This window comes from Phyllobates terribilis, unplaced genomic scaffold (assembly GCF_046119375.1).
Source record: "Phyllobates terribilis strain yellow unplaced genomic scaffold, ASM4611937v1 Scaffold_5__5_contigs__length_657084704, whole genome shotgun sequence".
Lineage (NCBI taxonomy): Eukaryota > Metazoa > Chordata > Amphibia > Anura > Dendrobatidae > Phyllobates > Phyllobates terribilis.
Genome location: NW_027362765.1, coordinates 596830784 through 596847181, shown reverse-complemented (window position 1 = coordinate 596847181; position 16398 = coordinate 596830784). Strand labels below are relative to the sequence as shown.

Sequence of the window (16398 nt, the reverse complement as noted above, 5' to 3'; positions counted from 1 at the left end):
TAGGAGCCCATTGGTTGCTAGTCACCTGGGCTCGGGTGTCAGAAGGAGATATATAAGGTGGGCACCATCTTAGAGCAGGGTTAGTTCAGTCCAGTTCAGTTCAGTGGAGACAGTCTGAGGAGAAAACAGGAAGCAGAGCCCCTGCATGGGCTCTGCTCTGCAGGCAGGCCTTGTCAGGAGGCTGGAGCCTGAGAGAGAGAGAGAGAAGAAGGAACAGAAAGGAAAGTAGGAAAGGAACTGGAACAGAGGAGAAAGGAAGCAAGGAACACAGAGAAAGGCCCAGAGACACGAGGACAGAAGGAACCCCATATGCCCAGAGGAGATACAGGTTGAAGGGTTGGCAGAACAGGGTACCGGAACCCAAATTGGTGGAGGCAACAGATTCCTCAGCCAAAGACCGGAGGTTGTTACCACATCTTGGTGCGACCCCTCACTACATCCACCAGAAAGGCATACCGTATAGGGTCAGGGAAACCGGAGAGAGGTTTCGCCAACAGAAGGCCCGAGGAAGCTGGACAAAGGTGGGTCACTGGTGGGGACGGCCAGAGAAAGGAAAGAGAAGGGAGCTCTGAACCACACTCCGGAATTGCCTGGGAGTTGACCGAGTCCCTCACCTGGTGGACGCAGCATGACTCGGGCGGTCCTAACTGCGCACAAGTGACCTGATAAAGAACTGTGAGTAAAGCATTGAAAACTGCAACTGCACGTCCCTGTGGTTCCTCGCCGCACCAGCACCATCAGTACTGGGACACTCACACCATCACCACCATCATCCACATTAGCTGCCCTGAGGCAATACTTCTCCCGTGGGGAGTCATCCCATACTCAGCTGCGCAAACAACATCAGCCTCAGCGGTCTGCAGCACAGCGGCGGTCCCCACTGACCGCAATCCACGGGTGGCGTAGTCGGACATTTGCTATACATTAAGACTGCCACTGGTTTGACCACCCTTGGCACGGACCGGGTCACCACCACACGGAGACTACAACCCCCAGCATTCTACAACAGGCCCGGTTCCGGGTTCCCCTGCACAACTCAGGCCCAGGGGGCGTGTCAAAGGCACCATATAGGACAGCGGGAAACGGGGCCCACGTTTACCCGCGCAGATCCGCGGCAGCTGGACAAAAGTGGGTCACTGGTGAGGCAGAAGGGGGTCCTGAGCCATACTTCTGAACTGCCTGGGAGTTGACCGAGCCCCACACCTGGTGGACTCAGCACGGCTCGGGCGGTCACTACCTGTGCAGAAGTGACCCGGAGCACATGAACTGTGAGTAAAAGCCATTGGATTGCAGTACGTTGTCTGTGTACTTTCTCGCTCCTCCAGCACTACCGGTACTGGGACTCCCTGCACCATCACCCCCATCATCCATTGTACAACCCTGGGGCTACACTCTTCCCGTGGGGAGTTAAACAACCTCAGCTGCGTACACCATTTGCCTCAGGGGATTGCCTTGCAGCGGCGGTTCATAATAACCGCAATCCACGGGTGGCGTAGTCGGACAACATGAACAACACATAGCAGATTACCATTGGTCTGACCACCCTGAGCCACGGACCGGGTTGCCACTACTACCCCCATCATCTCCCTATTGCCCGGCTCCGAGTGCCCCACGGCCCAGGGGGCGAGTCATAATAACCTGTCTTGGTATTGCAGACCCCCCAGTCCGTTAATAACCTTGGTCGCTCTTCTCTGCACCCGCTCTAGTGAAGCTATGTCTTATACACCGGAGACGAGAACTGTACACAGTATTCTAAGTGTGGTCGCACTAGTGACTTGTATAGAGGTAAAATGATGTTCTCCTCATGAGCATCTATGCCTCTTTTAATGCATCCCATTATTTTATTTGCCTTTGCAGCAGCTGCCTGACACTGGCCACCAAACCTGAGTTTATCGTCCACCAATACACCCAGGTCTTTTTGAGTGACAGTTTTGCCCAGTGTTTTACAATTAAGCATATAATTATACATTTTATTTCCTCTGCCCAGGTGCATTACCTTACATTTATCCCCATTAAAGCTCATTTGCCATTTATCAGCCCAAGCTACTAGTTTACATAGATCCTCCTGTAATATAAAATTGTCCTCCTCTGTATTGATTACCCTGCCGAGTTTAGTGTCATCTGCAAATATTGAAATACTACTCTGTATGCCTCCTACAAGGTCATTAATAAATATGTTAAAAAAAAAACGGGCCCAATACTGACCCCTGTGGTACCCCACTGTTAACTGTGACTCAGTCTGAGTGTGTTCCATTAATAACCACCCTTTGTTTCCTATCACTGAGCCAGTTCTTAACCCACTTACATATATTTTCCCCTATCCCCATTGTTCTCATTTTATGTATCAACCTTTTGTGTGGAACCGTATCAAAAGCTTTTGAAAAGTCCATATACACAACATCCACTGCATTTCCTTGGTCCAGTCCGGAACTTACATCTTCATAAAAGCTGATCAGATTAGTTTGACAGGAACAGTCCCTCGTAAACCCATGTTGATATTGGGTCATGAGGGAACAGCGGGGCATGGCTACAACCTGACTCCAGGGAAGCAATAGTGGAAAAAGACGCACAAGACATGGAACTATACTCACCAGGCTGTGTCAGTGCCCAGAACCCACTAGCCGAAGATTCAGGGTCCTGTCAGTTTTCATCTCATTTCATGGAAAAGAAGCCATCACCAGCTCGGCCAGAGTCCACCTGACCAGTTGCCGTGCTTGTACCTGGTATAATCACCAGGGAGCTAACTGAAGGCCACAACTCAAGTTTCAATCCGTGTCTGCTTCCAGTAATACATAAATATATAAGGTCATGTATAGTTGTGTCAAAAGTTTATAGTACATGCCAACCCATATTAACTAGCAAACGGGAGTATGATAACCGCTATAATAGCAACAAAAGTATATATATACACACTGTATAGCTCGTACCACAATAAGACCACATGGAATCCTCAATAATAAAATATCTCTGTGAATACTTCTAACAATAATAGGTAATTATCTGTGGCCATTGTGGATGAGAGCGGACCAGATATTGCACACCTCAACACGCATTTCACCACCGCCTGAGGTTTCGTCAGGAGGGGAAGTTGCAGAGGGAAAATACAAATAAGCCAATATAGTGGCAAATACATTATAGTGCCCAATACATTGTGTGCAGCTTGTGCTTTTGGAGACATGCACTCTTTAAATTAAATGGGCTCTCCTCACTACAGTAATGCCAAACATGTGGACGTTAACTCCGATTTAGGTACACTGTGGGGCACATTTGGATTTGGGTGCACATATGTCACTGGATTTCTTTTGGGGGAGCCCATGGCGCTTTTCCAGAGTCTTTGTAATACTAGTAACGTGAAAATCCTCTATATGTCTTAACAGATGATGGATCTAAGTGGGGGCCTGTTTTTTGTGGGTTGAATTGAAGCTCTTATTGGTAGCATTTTGGGGTAAATAACATTTTGGCTTAGTTCACATTTATCTTGTGCTCTATGCTGAGCACTTACATCAGGATTTTCATCCAAATTTACAAAATACGTGATTCCAATAAAACCCTGATGGATTCTTTCACAATAATCAGGCAGCAGAGTTACTCTGGACTTTGTCTAGCCTATGTCCAGTGATGTCTGTCTTTCAGAGGTGCACAAAACTGTGGCCTAAGCACTTTTTAAGCATGACTAAAAAGACGGACACTGCAGGATCATAGACCATAAAGAGCGCAAAGTGATTCCATCTGCTTCATTATAGGGAATGTTCCATGGAGATTTTGTGTAAATCATGTATTTCAGAGATTTATACATAAGTGCTCAGCACAGAGCGCAGAATAAGTGTGAGCCGAGCCTTACTGCGATCTTTGGGAGGCAGAATGAACAATTCAACAGCAGTTCAAGAATTGTTTTTATTTTATTTTTTTATGTCATTCTCCTTGCGGTATACGTGATAAGACAGCTTTATTTTTTGGGTCAGTATGATTACAGTGACACCAGATTGATATCAGTTTTCGCTATTAGTAACTGCTATGGCAGCGCTATTGATAGCAGCTTTTAGAGGGGTAAATGGCCAGGGGTGGTGCAGGCACTGGCTCTGGCTGTGACAGCCGGAGCTCAGCTATCACTTAAACCGAGCTTCCGGAGGCGATCATGTGGACACAGCTTATGTCCCCGCATAATCGCCATGACTTAACTGTTTGTCAATTTGCTGGAACTCCTTCCTGATCATGACATACAGTTAAGTCATATATAAGGAAGGGATTAAAGGGAACCTGACAGGTGATACATGCTGCCCGTGGGTCAGACAGTATCTATTGGATACTGGCTGCATTATATAAGCCAGGTATGTTGACTTTGCAGTGTTTCAGAATAAAACATATACACTGCTCAAAAAAATAAAGGGAACACTTAAATAACAGAATATAACTCCAAGTAAATCAAACTTCTGTGAAATTAAACTGTCCACTTAGGAATCAACACTGATTGACAATCAATTTCACATGCTGTTGTGCAAATGGAATAGACAAAAGATGGAAATTGTTGGCAATTATCAAGACACCCTCAATAAAGAAGTGGTTCTGCAGGTGGGGACCACAGACCACATCTCAGTACCAATGCTTTCTGGCTGATGTTTTGGTCACTTTTGAATGTTGGTTGTGCTTTCACACTCGTGGTAGCATGAGAAGGACTCTACAACCCACAGAAGTTGCTCAGGTAGTGCAGCTCATCCAGGATGGCACATCAATGCAAGCTGTGGCAAGAAGGTTTGCTGTGTCTGTCAGCGTAGTGTCCAGACGCTGGAGGCGCTACAAGGAGACAAGCCAGTACACCAGGAGATGTGGAGGGGGCCGTAGGAGGGCAACAACCCAGTAACAGGACCGCTACCTCCGCCTTTGTGGAAGGAGGAACAGGAGGAGCACTGCCAGAGCCCTGCAAAATGACCTCAAGCAGGCCACAAATGTGCATGTGTGCACAAACAGTTAGAAACCGACTCCATGAGGGTGGTATGAGGGCCCGACGTCCACAGATGGGGGCTCACAGCCCAACACCGTGCAGGACGCTTGGCATTTGCCACAGAACACCAGGATTGGCAAAGTCGCCACTGGCGCCCTGTGCTCTTCACAGATGAAAGCAGGTTCACACTGAGCACATGTGACAGACGTGAGAGATGACGTGGAGAGCTATCTGCTGCCTGCAATATCCTTCAGCATGACCGGTTTAGCAGTGGGTCAGTAAAGGTGTGGGGTGGCATTTCTTTTGAGGGCTGCACAGCCCTCCATGTGCTCGCCAGAGGTAGCCTGGCTGCCATTATGTACCGAGATGAGATCCTCAGACCCCTTGTGAGACCATGTGCTGGTGCGGTTGGCCCTGGGTTCCTCCTAATGCAGTACAATGCCAGACCTCATGTGGCTGGAGTGTGTCAGCAGTTCCTGCAAGATGAAGGCATTGAAGCTATGGACTGGCCCGCCCGTTCCCCAGACCTGAATCCGATTGAGCACATTTGGGACATCATGGCTCGCTCCGTTCAACGTCACTTTGCACTTCAGACTGTCCAGGAGTTGGAGGATGCTTTAGTCCAGGTCTGGGAGGAAATCCCACAGGAGACCATCCGCAACCTCATCAGGAGCATACTCAGGCGTTGTAGGGAGGTCATACAGGCACGTGGAGGCCACACACAATACTGAGCCTCATTTTGACTTGTTTTAAGCACATTACATCAAAGTTGGATCAGTCTGTAGTGTGTTTTTACACTTTAATTTTGGGGGTGACTCCAAATCCAAGCCTCCATTGGTTAATAAATGTGATTTCCATTGATGATTTTTGTGTGATTTTGCTGTCAGCACATTCAGCTTTGTACAGAACAAAGTATTCAATGAGAATATTTCTTTCATTCAGATCTAGGATGTTATTTGAGTGTTCCCTTTATTTCTTTGAGCAGTGTATTAAAAGCTTCTGGGGACTGAGCTGCAAGGGAGACTAGTTGGTAAGGCGGGTCCTCATTGGCTTCTCCCCGCCCGCTGCTCTGGAGTGACAGCTGTTTTCTTATACATTGAAGCAGGGAGAGACCTATCATTCTAAGAGTGTGGATGGGGAGCAGCCGCTGAGGACCCGCCTGTCCAACTGGTCTCCCATGTGGCATAGTGGCTATTAATCTATGTTTTTCTTTGAAATGTCGCAGTGTGTCAGCGTTGAACATAGAGTACATGGCTGGGTTCATATAGCCAGTGACTGATACATGGTGCCTGATCCAGTTTTCCTTTAACACCTTTCTGACATACTGTATGACGTAACTGCACATCATGATTAGGAAGGAGTTCCCGAAAATTGATATACAGTTAAGTCATGGCCATTATGTGGATTATGAGTCCTCAGTCCAATCTTAGAACACAATGAAAATTCTCCACTTCACCACTAGTATGGAAAAGCAGATTTATTGTACCAGACTTTGGATGATAGAAGAAAAAATCATAATATTTGGTGACTATTACATTATTTTTATGTTTGCAGCATTGCTGGTTGCCTTCATCTCTCTGCTGTGCATTTGGGGATTGTACTACCTCACAGCATATGTCTTCAGGTACTGAAAATACTATTAATTTATATTAACTTATATTACAGACATTATATTACTGACTGTGCTTAGAGATCAAAGGCATAATCATATTTATTGATCAGATGGTCAGAAGAACAAATCCATTTTCAAAGCTATTCTGCCATCAAAGAAGCTAAAAGTCATATGCCCAATTTATGAGTTCTTGTGCTGTCCATGGAAAATAATGTGCCACAAACTTATTGCATCCTAAGCCATTATTTTACAGTATCATATGTGACTCCCAGCTGCGCTTGGTATCACAGATCCTAGAAGAGTGCATTGATGGATTCCTCCACAAGAGGCCCCCATAAACATTCACACATCTCCACCTTCCACCTCAGACCAGCAGAGGGAGCCCGTTAGGGATATAAATAGGGAAGGTGGAGCTAGGTAGTTCAGTCTAGTCAAGTCTAGTTTAGAGTACAGAGTGATTCAGCAGTTTCTCTGAAGAGTTACCTCAGAGGACAGAGCCTGTTCCAGCTCCTGCAGCTGCTATCCTGCAGTGGAGCTCATCCAGACTAAGACTCAGTTGTAGCTCAGAATAGTGAGCTTAAGGTGTGCCGGCGCCATAAGATCGGTGAAGAGCGGCAAGCTGCCGTTAGTGTGAGTAGCCTAATGAGGGGCCGAGTAGGCCGAAGGCGAGTGGAAAGTGAGTAGCAGTGGGGGCAGTGGAGCTTACCCAGCTCACCCCGAAACATATACCGGACACCGGGTCCGAGCTTACCGGGATCTCTACGACCCAGTAAGGCATAACCGGAATCCCTGGAGAACTACAGGTCTCAGGTTCACCAGAGACCTGATATGTAACAGAGCCAGGAGACACATAGGCCCCGTAAGCTGGGAGCGTGCACTCCAAGAGAAGGCCCTACCACAACGTCAGCTGGTGCAGGACAGAGATAAAGTTAGGCCTAGCTTCAGGCAGGTCAGAAACTTACTACGCAGAGGCAAGAAACAAGAGGCCCTACACCCGCTCATTGGGGAGGATCCTGATATGCACCCTTTACCCTACAGTGCTCTGGGACGTGCCTGAATTTCCATCAGTAAAAGGTACTGAAGTGACTATCGTGTCTGTCCCTGTTCTTGCTCTGACCCGGCTGGGTCTCGCCTGTCCTGCATCCCCCTCTTCGTACGCTGCCCTGAGGCCTAGCTCCACCTGTGGGGAGCTATACCATCGAGCTGCCTTATCACCGGCCTCAGTGGACTGCGCAGCGCTGGTGATTCTCACCAGGAACCACAGGTGGTGTCAAGAACTTGCATAAACTTAACAAACAATCCCCTTTTAAAAGCTGACCCCAGGGTACGGGCCCGGGAGCCGACCACCGCGACATCCCCAAGGCCAGGCAAAGGCCTGAGTACCGAGTCGTCCCCATCCCCCTGGGCTTGTCACATACACATTGCTCAAATGGCAACAGTTACACAAATCAAAAACCTGTTTTTGAAAAATAACACGAAAATTTGATCCTCAGAATTTTATTTGTATTTTTCATTATGAGTATCATATGGTAATAAATGGTAAAATGACTCTCGCTTTTACAGGTTGGCTTGCACTCACAAGTTATTAAAAGAACTGAAAAAGAAGATGGGCTATGAGTTTAAAGATGTGAGTACAAAACAACTGCATTTCTATCCAATCATTAGCTCTGTTACTAGACTTTTGACTCTCCTCCCCCTTGAAAAAGCTAAGGCGAAACACATGTTGTAGAGGATCCTGACACTTTTACTTTGCTCTGGGTTTCGTTATGCTGTTTTATCCTTTTGTCTTTATAGGTATTGACTGTGACTCATTGACCATTAATATGTTTATCCACTTCGCAGTTCATCATATTATATTTAGCATATTTATTAACTTAGTTATGGTAATTGATAGACTATAAGTGATTTTATAGTTTGGCTATGATAGGTTGTTCAATATAATTTATGTGCCACTTATCTTGTCATTATGTATTTTCTTTAGTTCATTGGTCCCAGGCTTTTGTGGGTTTTTTTCTCCTTCACATCAATTTTAATCTATATGATTATAATCTTGCTTTTTTGAATATTAACCCCTCGGTGTTACAGACAGTTTTGTCTTTTATAACTGTTTTTTTTCACATTTCTATTGTCAAGTTCCAGGATAAATAACTTTTTATTTTTTTGGTGAGTCATACAAGGGTTTGTTTTTTATCAGGATAAGTTGTGTTTGTCAGTGGCATCATTTTGGGGCACATACGACTTATTAACATACTTGTATTAATCTCTTTATGTCAAGGAATATAAGAAAAGCAATTCTGCTACAGTTTTTTGCATTTCAAATTTTACACTATTCGCCGTGTTGCATATTTAAAGGGAATCTGTCACCCCCAGCACTTATCTGACCTACTAATATGGGTGATAGAAATATAAATCTATACCTACCTGTATGCCTCATATTTGAGGTCTGATTGCTGTGAAATCTCTTTTTATTCAGTCTTGTTGCTGATGGCTTGCAGGCCTGGGGCCCACAAGAAATCCCCGCATACTGAGTTAATTACAATGTTTCTCCCCTCCCCTGCACATCACAGTGCCCTGCGCACTTCACCTTTTTACGCAAGGCGCACTTGTTCCTCTGGTCTTTATTCAGTGTACAGCAGTGATCTTGTGCGCAGGTGCCAGAGGTCACTTTAGTGGAGGTTACAGTGACTCTCCAGTGCCTGCGCACATGATCACTGCTGTACACTGAATAAAGACCAGAGGAACAAGTGCGCCTTGTGTAAAAAGGTGAAGTGCGCAGGCGTGGGATTTGGCCGCCGAAACTGAACGTCACAGGGCACTGTGAAGTGCAGGGGAGGGTGGAAACATTATAATTAGCTCAGTAGGTGGGGATTTCTTGTGGGCCCCGGGCCTGCAAGACATCAGAAACTTGATTGAATAAAAAGAGATTTCACAGCAACAAGACATCTAATATGAGGCATACAGGTAGGTATAGATTTATATTTCTATCACCTTTATGCCCATATTAGTAGGTCAGATAAGTGCCGGGGGCTGACAGATTCCCTTTAAAGTGTGAACTAAATTTTGTGGGTCAATATGAATGTGAGGATATCAAATTTATATAGCTTTAGTTATTTTTTATTACTTTTGTACAATTAATAAACGCTTAAAAAAAACATCATTTATTTTTAGGTCGCCATATTCCAAGAACTAATGGAATGGAATGATTTTCTGTCAGCATATCCATGTATGGGCTTATTTTTTGTGTGACGAGCTGTAGTTTTCATTGATGCCATTTTGTGGTGAATGTGAATGTAACTTAACTCTTTTGGAGGCAAAAAGAACAAAAATATTAATTATATATATTTTAGCTAATTTATTTCCTTTTAAAACATCATTCACCGTTCACTATTATTGACATGTTATCTTTATTCTGTGGACTGATACGATCATGGCAATATCAAATTTTTTATAGTTTTTTTTTTAGGTTTTGCTACTAATGCAAAAGAAACTACTTTTTAAAAAAATTATCTTTTTTTTGGTCACCGTATTCTGGCGCCCATTGCTTTATTTACTTTTGCGTAGATTAAGCTGTATGAGAGCTTACTTTTTGCTGTAGATATTTGGTAGTAGACATTTAACAAAACACAATAAATCTGGAAATTTTAAATTTAATCATTTATAGAATTCAATTATAATTAACATGTTAACATTATTCTGTGAGTCAATACGGCTAAGGTGATGCCCAACTTACATCTTTTTAAGTTTTAATTTGTTTTCATTAGAAAAATCACTAGTGATGGGCGAAACCAAACGGTAAAGTTCAGGGTCACCTAGTTTGTATTACTGTTAGTGTTTGGCAGCTCAAACATAGCTTGTTGAAACTCTGCAGTGCATCCATTTAACAAGCTTTTCCCGTGAGGGAACTTACAGCCCCATCACAGGCATGTTAAGTATTGGCATGGTTGTGATTGGCCGGCGCACTGTGTAAAAAAAAAAATAAAAAAATGGCGTGGAGTCTCCTCTATTCTTGATGACCAGTGCAGGTAAAGCTGACAGCTGAGGGCTTCATTGGAGTCCAGCTGTGTTTAATTAAACAGATAGGACTTGATTTGGAAAGGCACACACCTGTCTATAAGAGACCTCATAGCTCACTGTGCATATCAGACCAAATGAGAATCATGAGCTCAAATGAACTGCCTAAGGAGCTCAGAGACATAATTGTGGCAAGACATAGATCTGGCCAAGGTTACAAAATAATTTCTACATTACTCAAGGTTCCTAAGAGCACAGTTGCCTCCATAGTCCTTAAATGGAAGAAGTTTTGGACCACCAGAAGTCTTCTTAGACCTGGTCATCCAGCCAAACTGAGCAATCGTGGGAGAAGAGCCTTGGTGAGAGAGGTAAAGAAGAACCCCAAGATCACTGTGACTGAGCTCCAGAGATGCAGTAGGGAGATGGGAGAAAGTTCTACAAAGTCAACTATCACTGCAGCCATCCACCAGTCGGGCCTGTATGGCAGAGTGGCCCAACGGAAGCCTCTCCTCAGTGCAAGACATATGAAAGCGTGCAAAGTTTGCTCAAAAACACATGAAGGACTCCCAGACTATGAGAAATAAGATTCTCTGGTCTGATGAGATGAACATAGAACTTTTTGGTGATAATTGTAAGCGGTATGTGTGGCGAAAACCATCCACTGCTCAACACCTGCCCAATACAATCCCAACAGTAAAACATGGTGGTGGCAGCATCATGCTATGGGGATGTTTTTCAGCTGCAGGGACAGGACGACTGGTTGCAATTGAAGGAAACATGAATACGGCCAAGTACAGAGATATTCTGGATGAAAACCACTTCCAGAGTGCTCTGGACCTCAGAGTGGCCGAAGGTTCACCTTCCAACAAGACAATGACCCTAAGCACACGGCTAAAATAACAAAGGAGTGGCTTCAGAACAACTCTGTGACCATTCTTGACTGGCCCAGCCAGAGCCCTGACCTAAACCCAATTGTTTATCTCTGGAGAGACCTGAAAATGGCTGTCCACCAACGTTCACCATCCAACCTGACAGAACTGGAGAGAATCTGCAAGGAAGATTGGCAGAGGATCCTCAAATCCCAGTGTGAAAAACTTGTTGCATCATTCCCAAAAAGACTCATGGATGTACTAGCTCAAAGGGGTGCTTCTACTCAATACTGAGCAAAGGGTCTGAATACTTATGACCATGTGATTTTTCAGTTTTTATTTTTTAATAAATTTGCAAAAATTTCTACATTTCTGTTTTTTTTTAGTCAAGATGGGGTGCAGAGTGTACTTTAATGAGAAAAAAAATGAACTTTTTAGAATTTACCAAATGGATGCAATGAAACAAAGAGTGAAAAATTTAAAGGGGTCTGAATACTTTCCGTAACCACTGTATATCTCGGTGACAGTGACTTGAAATTTAGGATATTGTTGAAGTGACTGGAGAATCATTCACAGGTTGTCTGGATATGTGCAAAAGATAAAGTTGCTATAGCCTCCAGAGTTCTGTAAGGGTGTGACAGGTGCTGTCACATGCCTCTTTCTCTCGAAACAGTGTTCATGCTGATTTGTGACTGTTATCGTATGTGAATGTATAATGTTCTTTATCTAAAACACATAGTGTAGGACATAGGTATAGTGTAGGGTTCATAGTTTAGGTTAGTAATGGGAAAGGGCACTGTAGTTCAGGAAGTTAGTTAAGTTCAGTAGAGAATTAGTTAAGCATTACACCCACAGCACAAGGGAAATTCCCAGTTTGGAGGAATTAGCATTAGAGCAGTTTTATAGAAAATCATTTCCGGGTTACAGACAGTCTAGTGGGAGAGAATGAGTAGTGAGGAGAAGTAGGCAGAGTGAGACTGCCGTTAGTGGAGGCCTGTGTCAGGCCATTTAATTCCTGGGTTCAAGGCCCGGTGTAGGGTCTGTAACATATCCAGACAGAGAGAGAGATGGAGTGTGGCAGAGCAGACAGGAAAACAGACTCCATCAGCAGTAGCAGTAGCAGCAGTGAAGAAGTGTTTTACTAGTGCTAGTTATCAGAACAGAATGAGGACGCATTTAAGACAGAATCTGGACGCCAGCACAGTCCTAGGCTGATGGCCTGTCAGAGGTGCTCTAGGCGAGGCTTCTATATCCCTAGAAAGGAGATTCTTAGCTGGGTCCCATAAGAAGTGGATGATGTTGGGTCTCAGGAAGGGTAGAGAGCAAACACTGTAAAGGCACATTACCAAGGGTACTTCACTAACCAAAGAACTAGTCTTGTGTATGGAAGAATTGCACAGTAAAAGTGAGTCTGTTAACCCAGATCTATGATATCCTATCTTGCTTGAAGTCGGTGTTGGTTCCATGAATGGTGTAACAGTGAGTACAGCAAATCCTCCATTGCATCACACGCTCCGGTCTCAGTCCTTAATAGTAGAGGGGGCATTGGGCAAAGAGAAAAGAGTTTCGGTTTACGTTGACTACGTAACTTGCACATTTTTGCTGCAATAGGCAATGACATGTACAGAGTTAGGGCCAAATTTTCCATTTACCATATGTTAAGACTATCTATGGCATGTAATAGTTGAGGGGCGTTTTACAGATTTTACAAAAGCCTAGCAATACCTAGCTACACCTCTACCACTACAAGTATTGGAACTATGCTCCACGTTAGGCTCTATTGTAGCAGTAACTTTAAATGGACGACAATGATCCACTCTTGTTGCTTTAGGGAATGTAAGGTTTACTTTGGCCAAGTGCAGTTTGGAAACACCAGTGACAATTGTGATGCGGTGACTATTACCACCATCACGCTATGAGTACTGCTCCCTTGGAGGCCGATGGCAGTGGCCTGTGAAGTAGTGAGGTGAAGGGGATGAACAAGGAAGCAGGAGAGGCCATCAACCCTAACAACAGATAGGGCCTGATTCATCAAAGCCTTTATGCCAGAATTTTTGTGTAAAAAGCTTTGATAAGCAAAATGTTGGTGCAACACAAAGCTGCGCTAAAATATTGTGACTTATGGGAATCTCACAACATTTTCACTCAGCACTGACAAAGTGAGTGGAGCTGGGGTGGGACAGGGGTGTGACAACCCCACGCTTGTCAAATTCATGATGAGCGGTAGCATTGTAATAGCAATTGGGTATATTTTTGAAACACCACTGTAGAATTTGAATAGAATAGCGATTTGTGGTATAGAATTAAAATGTAACTTTTAATGTTCTCAATTAAAATAGATAACGTACAACAAATAAATCAATACAACATCCTAGCAGACTCAAAAGACAAGAACAACAGCACCTCTATTGGGGTAACATAAATGAATGGGATTTACGTCTCATACCCTCCCAAAGGACATCTGATCCGGTCACGACACTTATTACGGAAGAAATTACTCCTGCCTAAGGAATACTGTATCCTATAGGGAACTGACAACAAAAAGAGCTCCTTAAAATATGGTGATGGCCATCAAGCATACATTTACATAATACTCATAATCTGTTATAGATGGAACAATCACCCCCACCTGAAAATGCTGTGCCTTTTTCTGACGATACATCTTCAGCATCCTTGATGGACGAACCCCTATCAGATTCTAAGTTGTCCTCACTGGTCCAATCATTAATAAGCGGAAAAAGTCCTGAACCCGGCGGGTTTACTGTTAAATTTTATAATACATTCCTTCCCCTTCACTCCCCCTTCTCTCCCCCCTTATATTAGCATCGTTCAACCATGCTACCAACATTAATCCATTTCCCTCCCAAACTACAGAGGCCCACATCACAATACTACCTAAATCTGGTAGGGACCCCTTCCTTTGCTCAAATTACAGGCTTATCTCTTTGCTGAATGTCGACTTAAAAATATATGCAAAATATTGGCAAATAGACTCCAGCCCCTACTCTAACCATATTCATTTGGATCAAGTTGGGTTGCAGGTCGGTAGAGAGTCCTGCGATAACACACTAAAAACCATTAAATCATTCACAACGCTCAAACAAGAAACATACCTCTTTTAATACTGTCACTCGACACTGAAAAAGCGTTTGACAGAATATCATGGTCAGCCATCTATTACTCCCTCAAAAAACTCAATATAAGAGAATGCTTTATAGCTAAAATAATGGCCCTCTATTGTAACCCTTCAGCAAGATTAAAGATAAATGGAACCCTGTCCCCATCATTCACAATCTCTAATGGAACAAGACAGGGGTGCCCTCTCTCCTGTATATCCTTGTGATGGAACATTTACTATCCTCTATTCGTGATAACCCTGATATTAAAGGTATCACTATAGGGCAAACAGAATATAAATGCTCTGCCTTTGCGAATGATGTCATTCTATACATTACAAGCCCACATACGTCAATTCCATCTATCATGGCAGAGGGCGATCATTTTGGCACATGGTCCAATTTCCAAATAAACACTTCAAAATCTCAGGCTCTCAATGTTTCTGTTAGAACTCTCCTGTTAGTTTTTTCCTAGTTTTCTGGTCACATGACCTTTTTGCCTATTTAATCCTGCTCCGCCCTTCTGGCCTTGCTGGACTTCATTGTAATTTCAACTCTTTAGCTAGCCAGGTGCTTTGTTACCTTACTCCGTCAGTTTAGCTAGGTCTCTTGACCTCTATTTTCTATGTTGTTTGTTTGTCCTTTTCTGCTACAATTTCTGCTAGGAGGTGTCCATCTTACTCCCAGTCCCTAGTTCTTGTAGGGATCCCTCCCTCACATCTATAGGTCTTCGTACAGACTAGCTGAGGACTTTAGCGGGTCTGATCGCAGGATCAGGTTCCCCGTTACATCGTAGGGATCAAGCTTAGTTCTATTGTAGGGACAGATCTCCTGTCTTTCCTTAGTGCTTGTAGCAGATCACAACAGTAAGTCCAGCCCAAAAATTTCTCTAAGGAAAGACCTCCAGTTTCCATCATGGTGTCGGTTCAGGATTTGGCTCAACGCTTGCAGGGACTCTCTCTGGAGGTGGCCGAGCTCCAACAACACGTGAGTAGCTGTTCTGGAGCGCATTTTGTAGAGCCAAAGATACGTTTGCCTGATTTCTTTTTTGGTGAACAACAAGATTTTTTTTCCTTTAAAAATGCTTGTTTATTGTATTTTCGTTTAAGACCCAGATCCTCTGGTGATGAATTACAGCGCATAGGGTTCATAATGTCACTTTTGCGCAAGGAACCCCGCTCTCAGGAAAAAGACCGCAGGTTTTCTGAAGGTTTGTGCTTTTATTGCGGAAAATCTGACCATTTCATTAAGAACTGTGTGCTTCGTATGAACAAAGAAAAAAAAAAGGTCAGTTACGCCCGTATAGCCTGTTTAAACACTAAGGGGGTATTTCTTTCTGCTACTACCGCTGCTCAGGAAGAATTAATTGAATTTCGGTATTTGTGGATTGTGGTTCTACTCTGAATGTGATTGATGGGGGATTCTTGGAAAGACTTAAGTTAAAACCCAAACCTTTGTCATCCCCTATTGCCGTGGTTTCTGTCGATGGTTCTCCCTTGAAATGTGTTACTCACAAGGTTTATGAATTTCCCCTCACTATTAATGGTATTCACCAAGAAAATTTGGATTTGGTGGTATTAAATAATTTGCCTTCTCCAGTAGTCTTGGGTTTACCCTGGTTAAAATTGCACAATCCTGTACTGGATTGGTCTACCAATGAAATTAAGTCCTGGAGCACTAAGTGTTATGACAAGTGTTGTAACGGGCGCATTGCTGCTGTGGATAAAGGGGAATTACCTGTACCTATTCAGGATTTTTGGAAAGTTTTTTCTGAAGAGGAGTCGCAAGTTTTGCCTCCTCATAGAGACTATGATTGTACCATTGAATTTGTCCCTGGAGCGACTCTCCCTA

At 43.8% G+C, this 16398-nt stretch overlaps 1 protein-coding gene across 1 annotated transcript in view; it reads left to right on the top strand.

Moving 5' to 3' along the window:
* LOC141273723 (heparan-alpha-glucosaminide N-acetyltransferase-like) overlaps positions 1-16398 on the top strand; it is a 1179775-nt gene that overhangs the window by 132247 nt on the left and 1031130 nt on the right. The window contains exons 5-6 of the mRNA XM_073686004.1: positions 6494-6563; positions 8115-8178. Coding sequence (XP_073542105.1) covers positions 6494-6563; positions 8115-8178 — 134 coding nt within the window. The remainder of the gene's footprint in view (positions 1-6493; positions 6564-8114; positions 8179-16398) is intronic.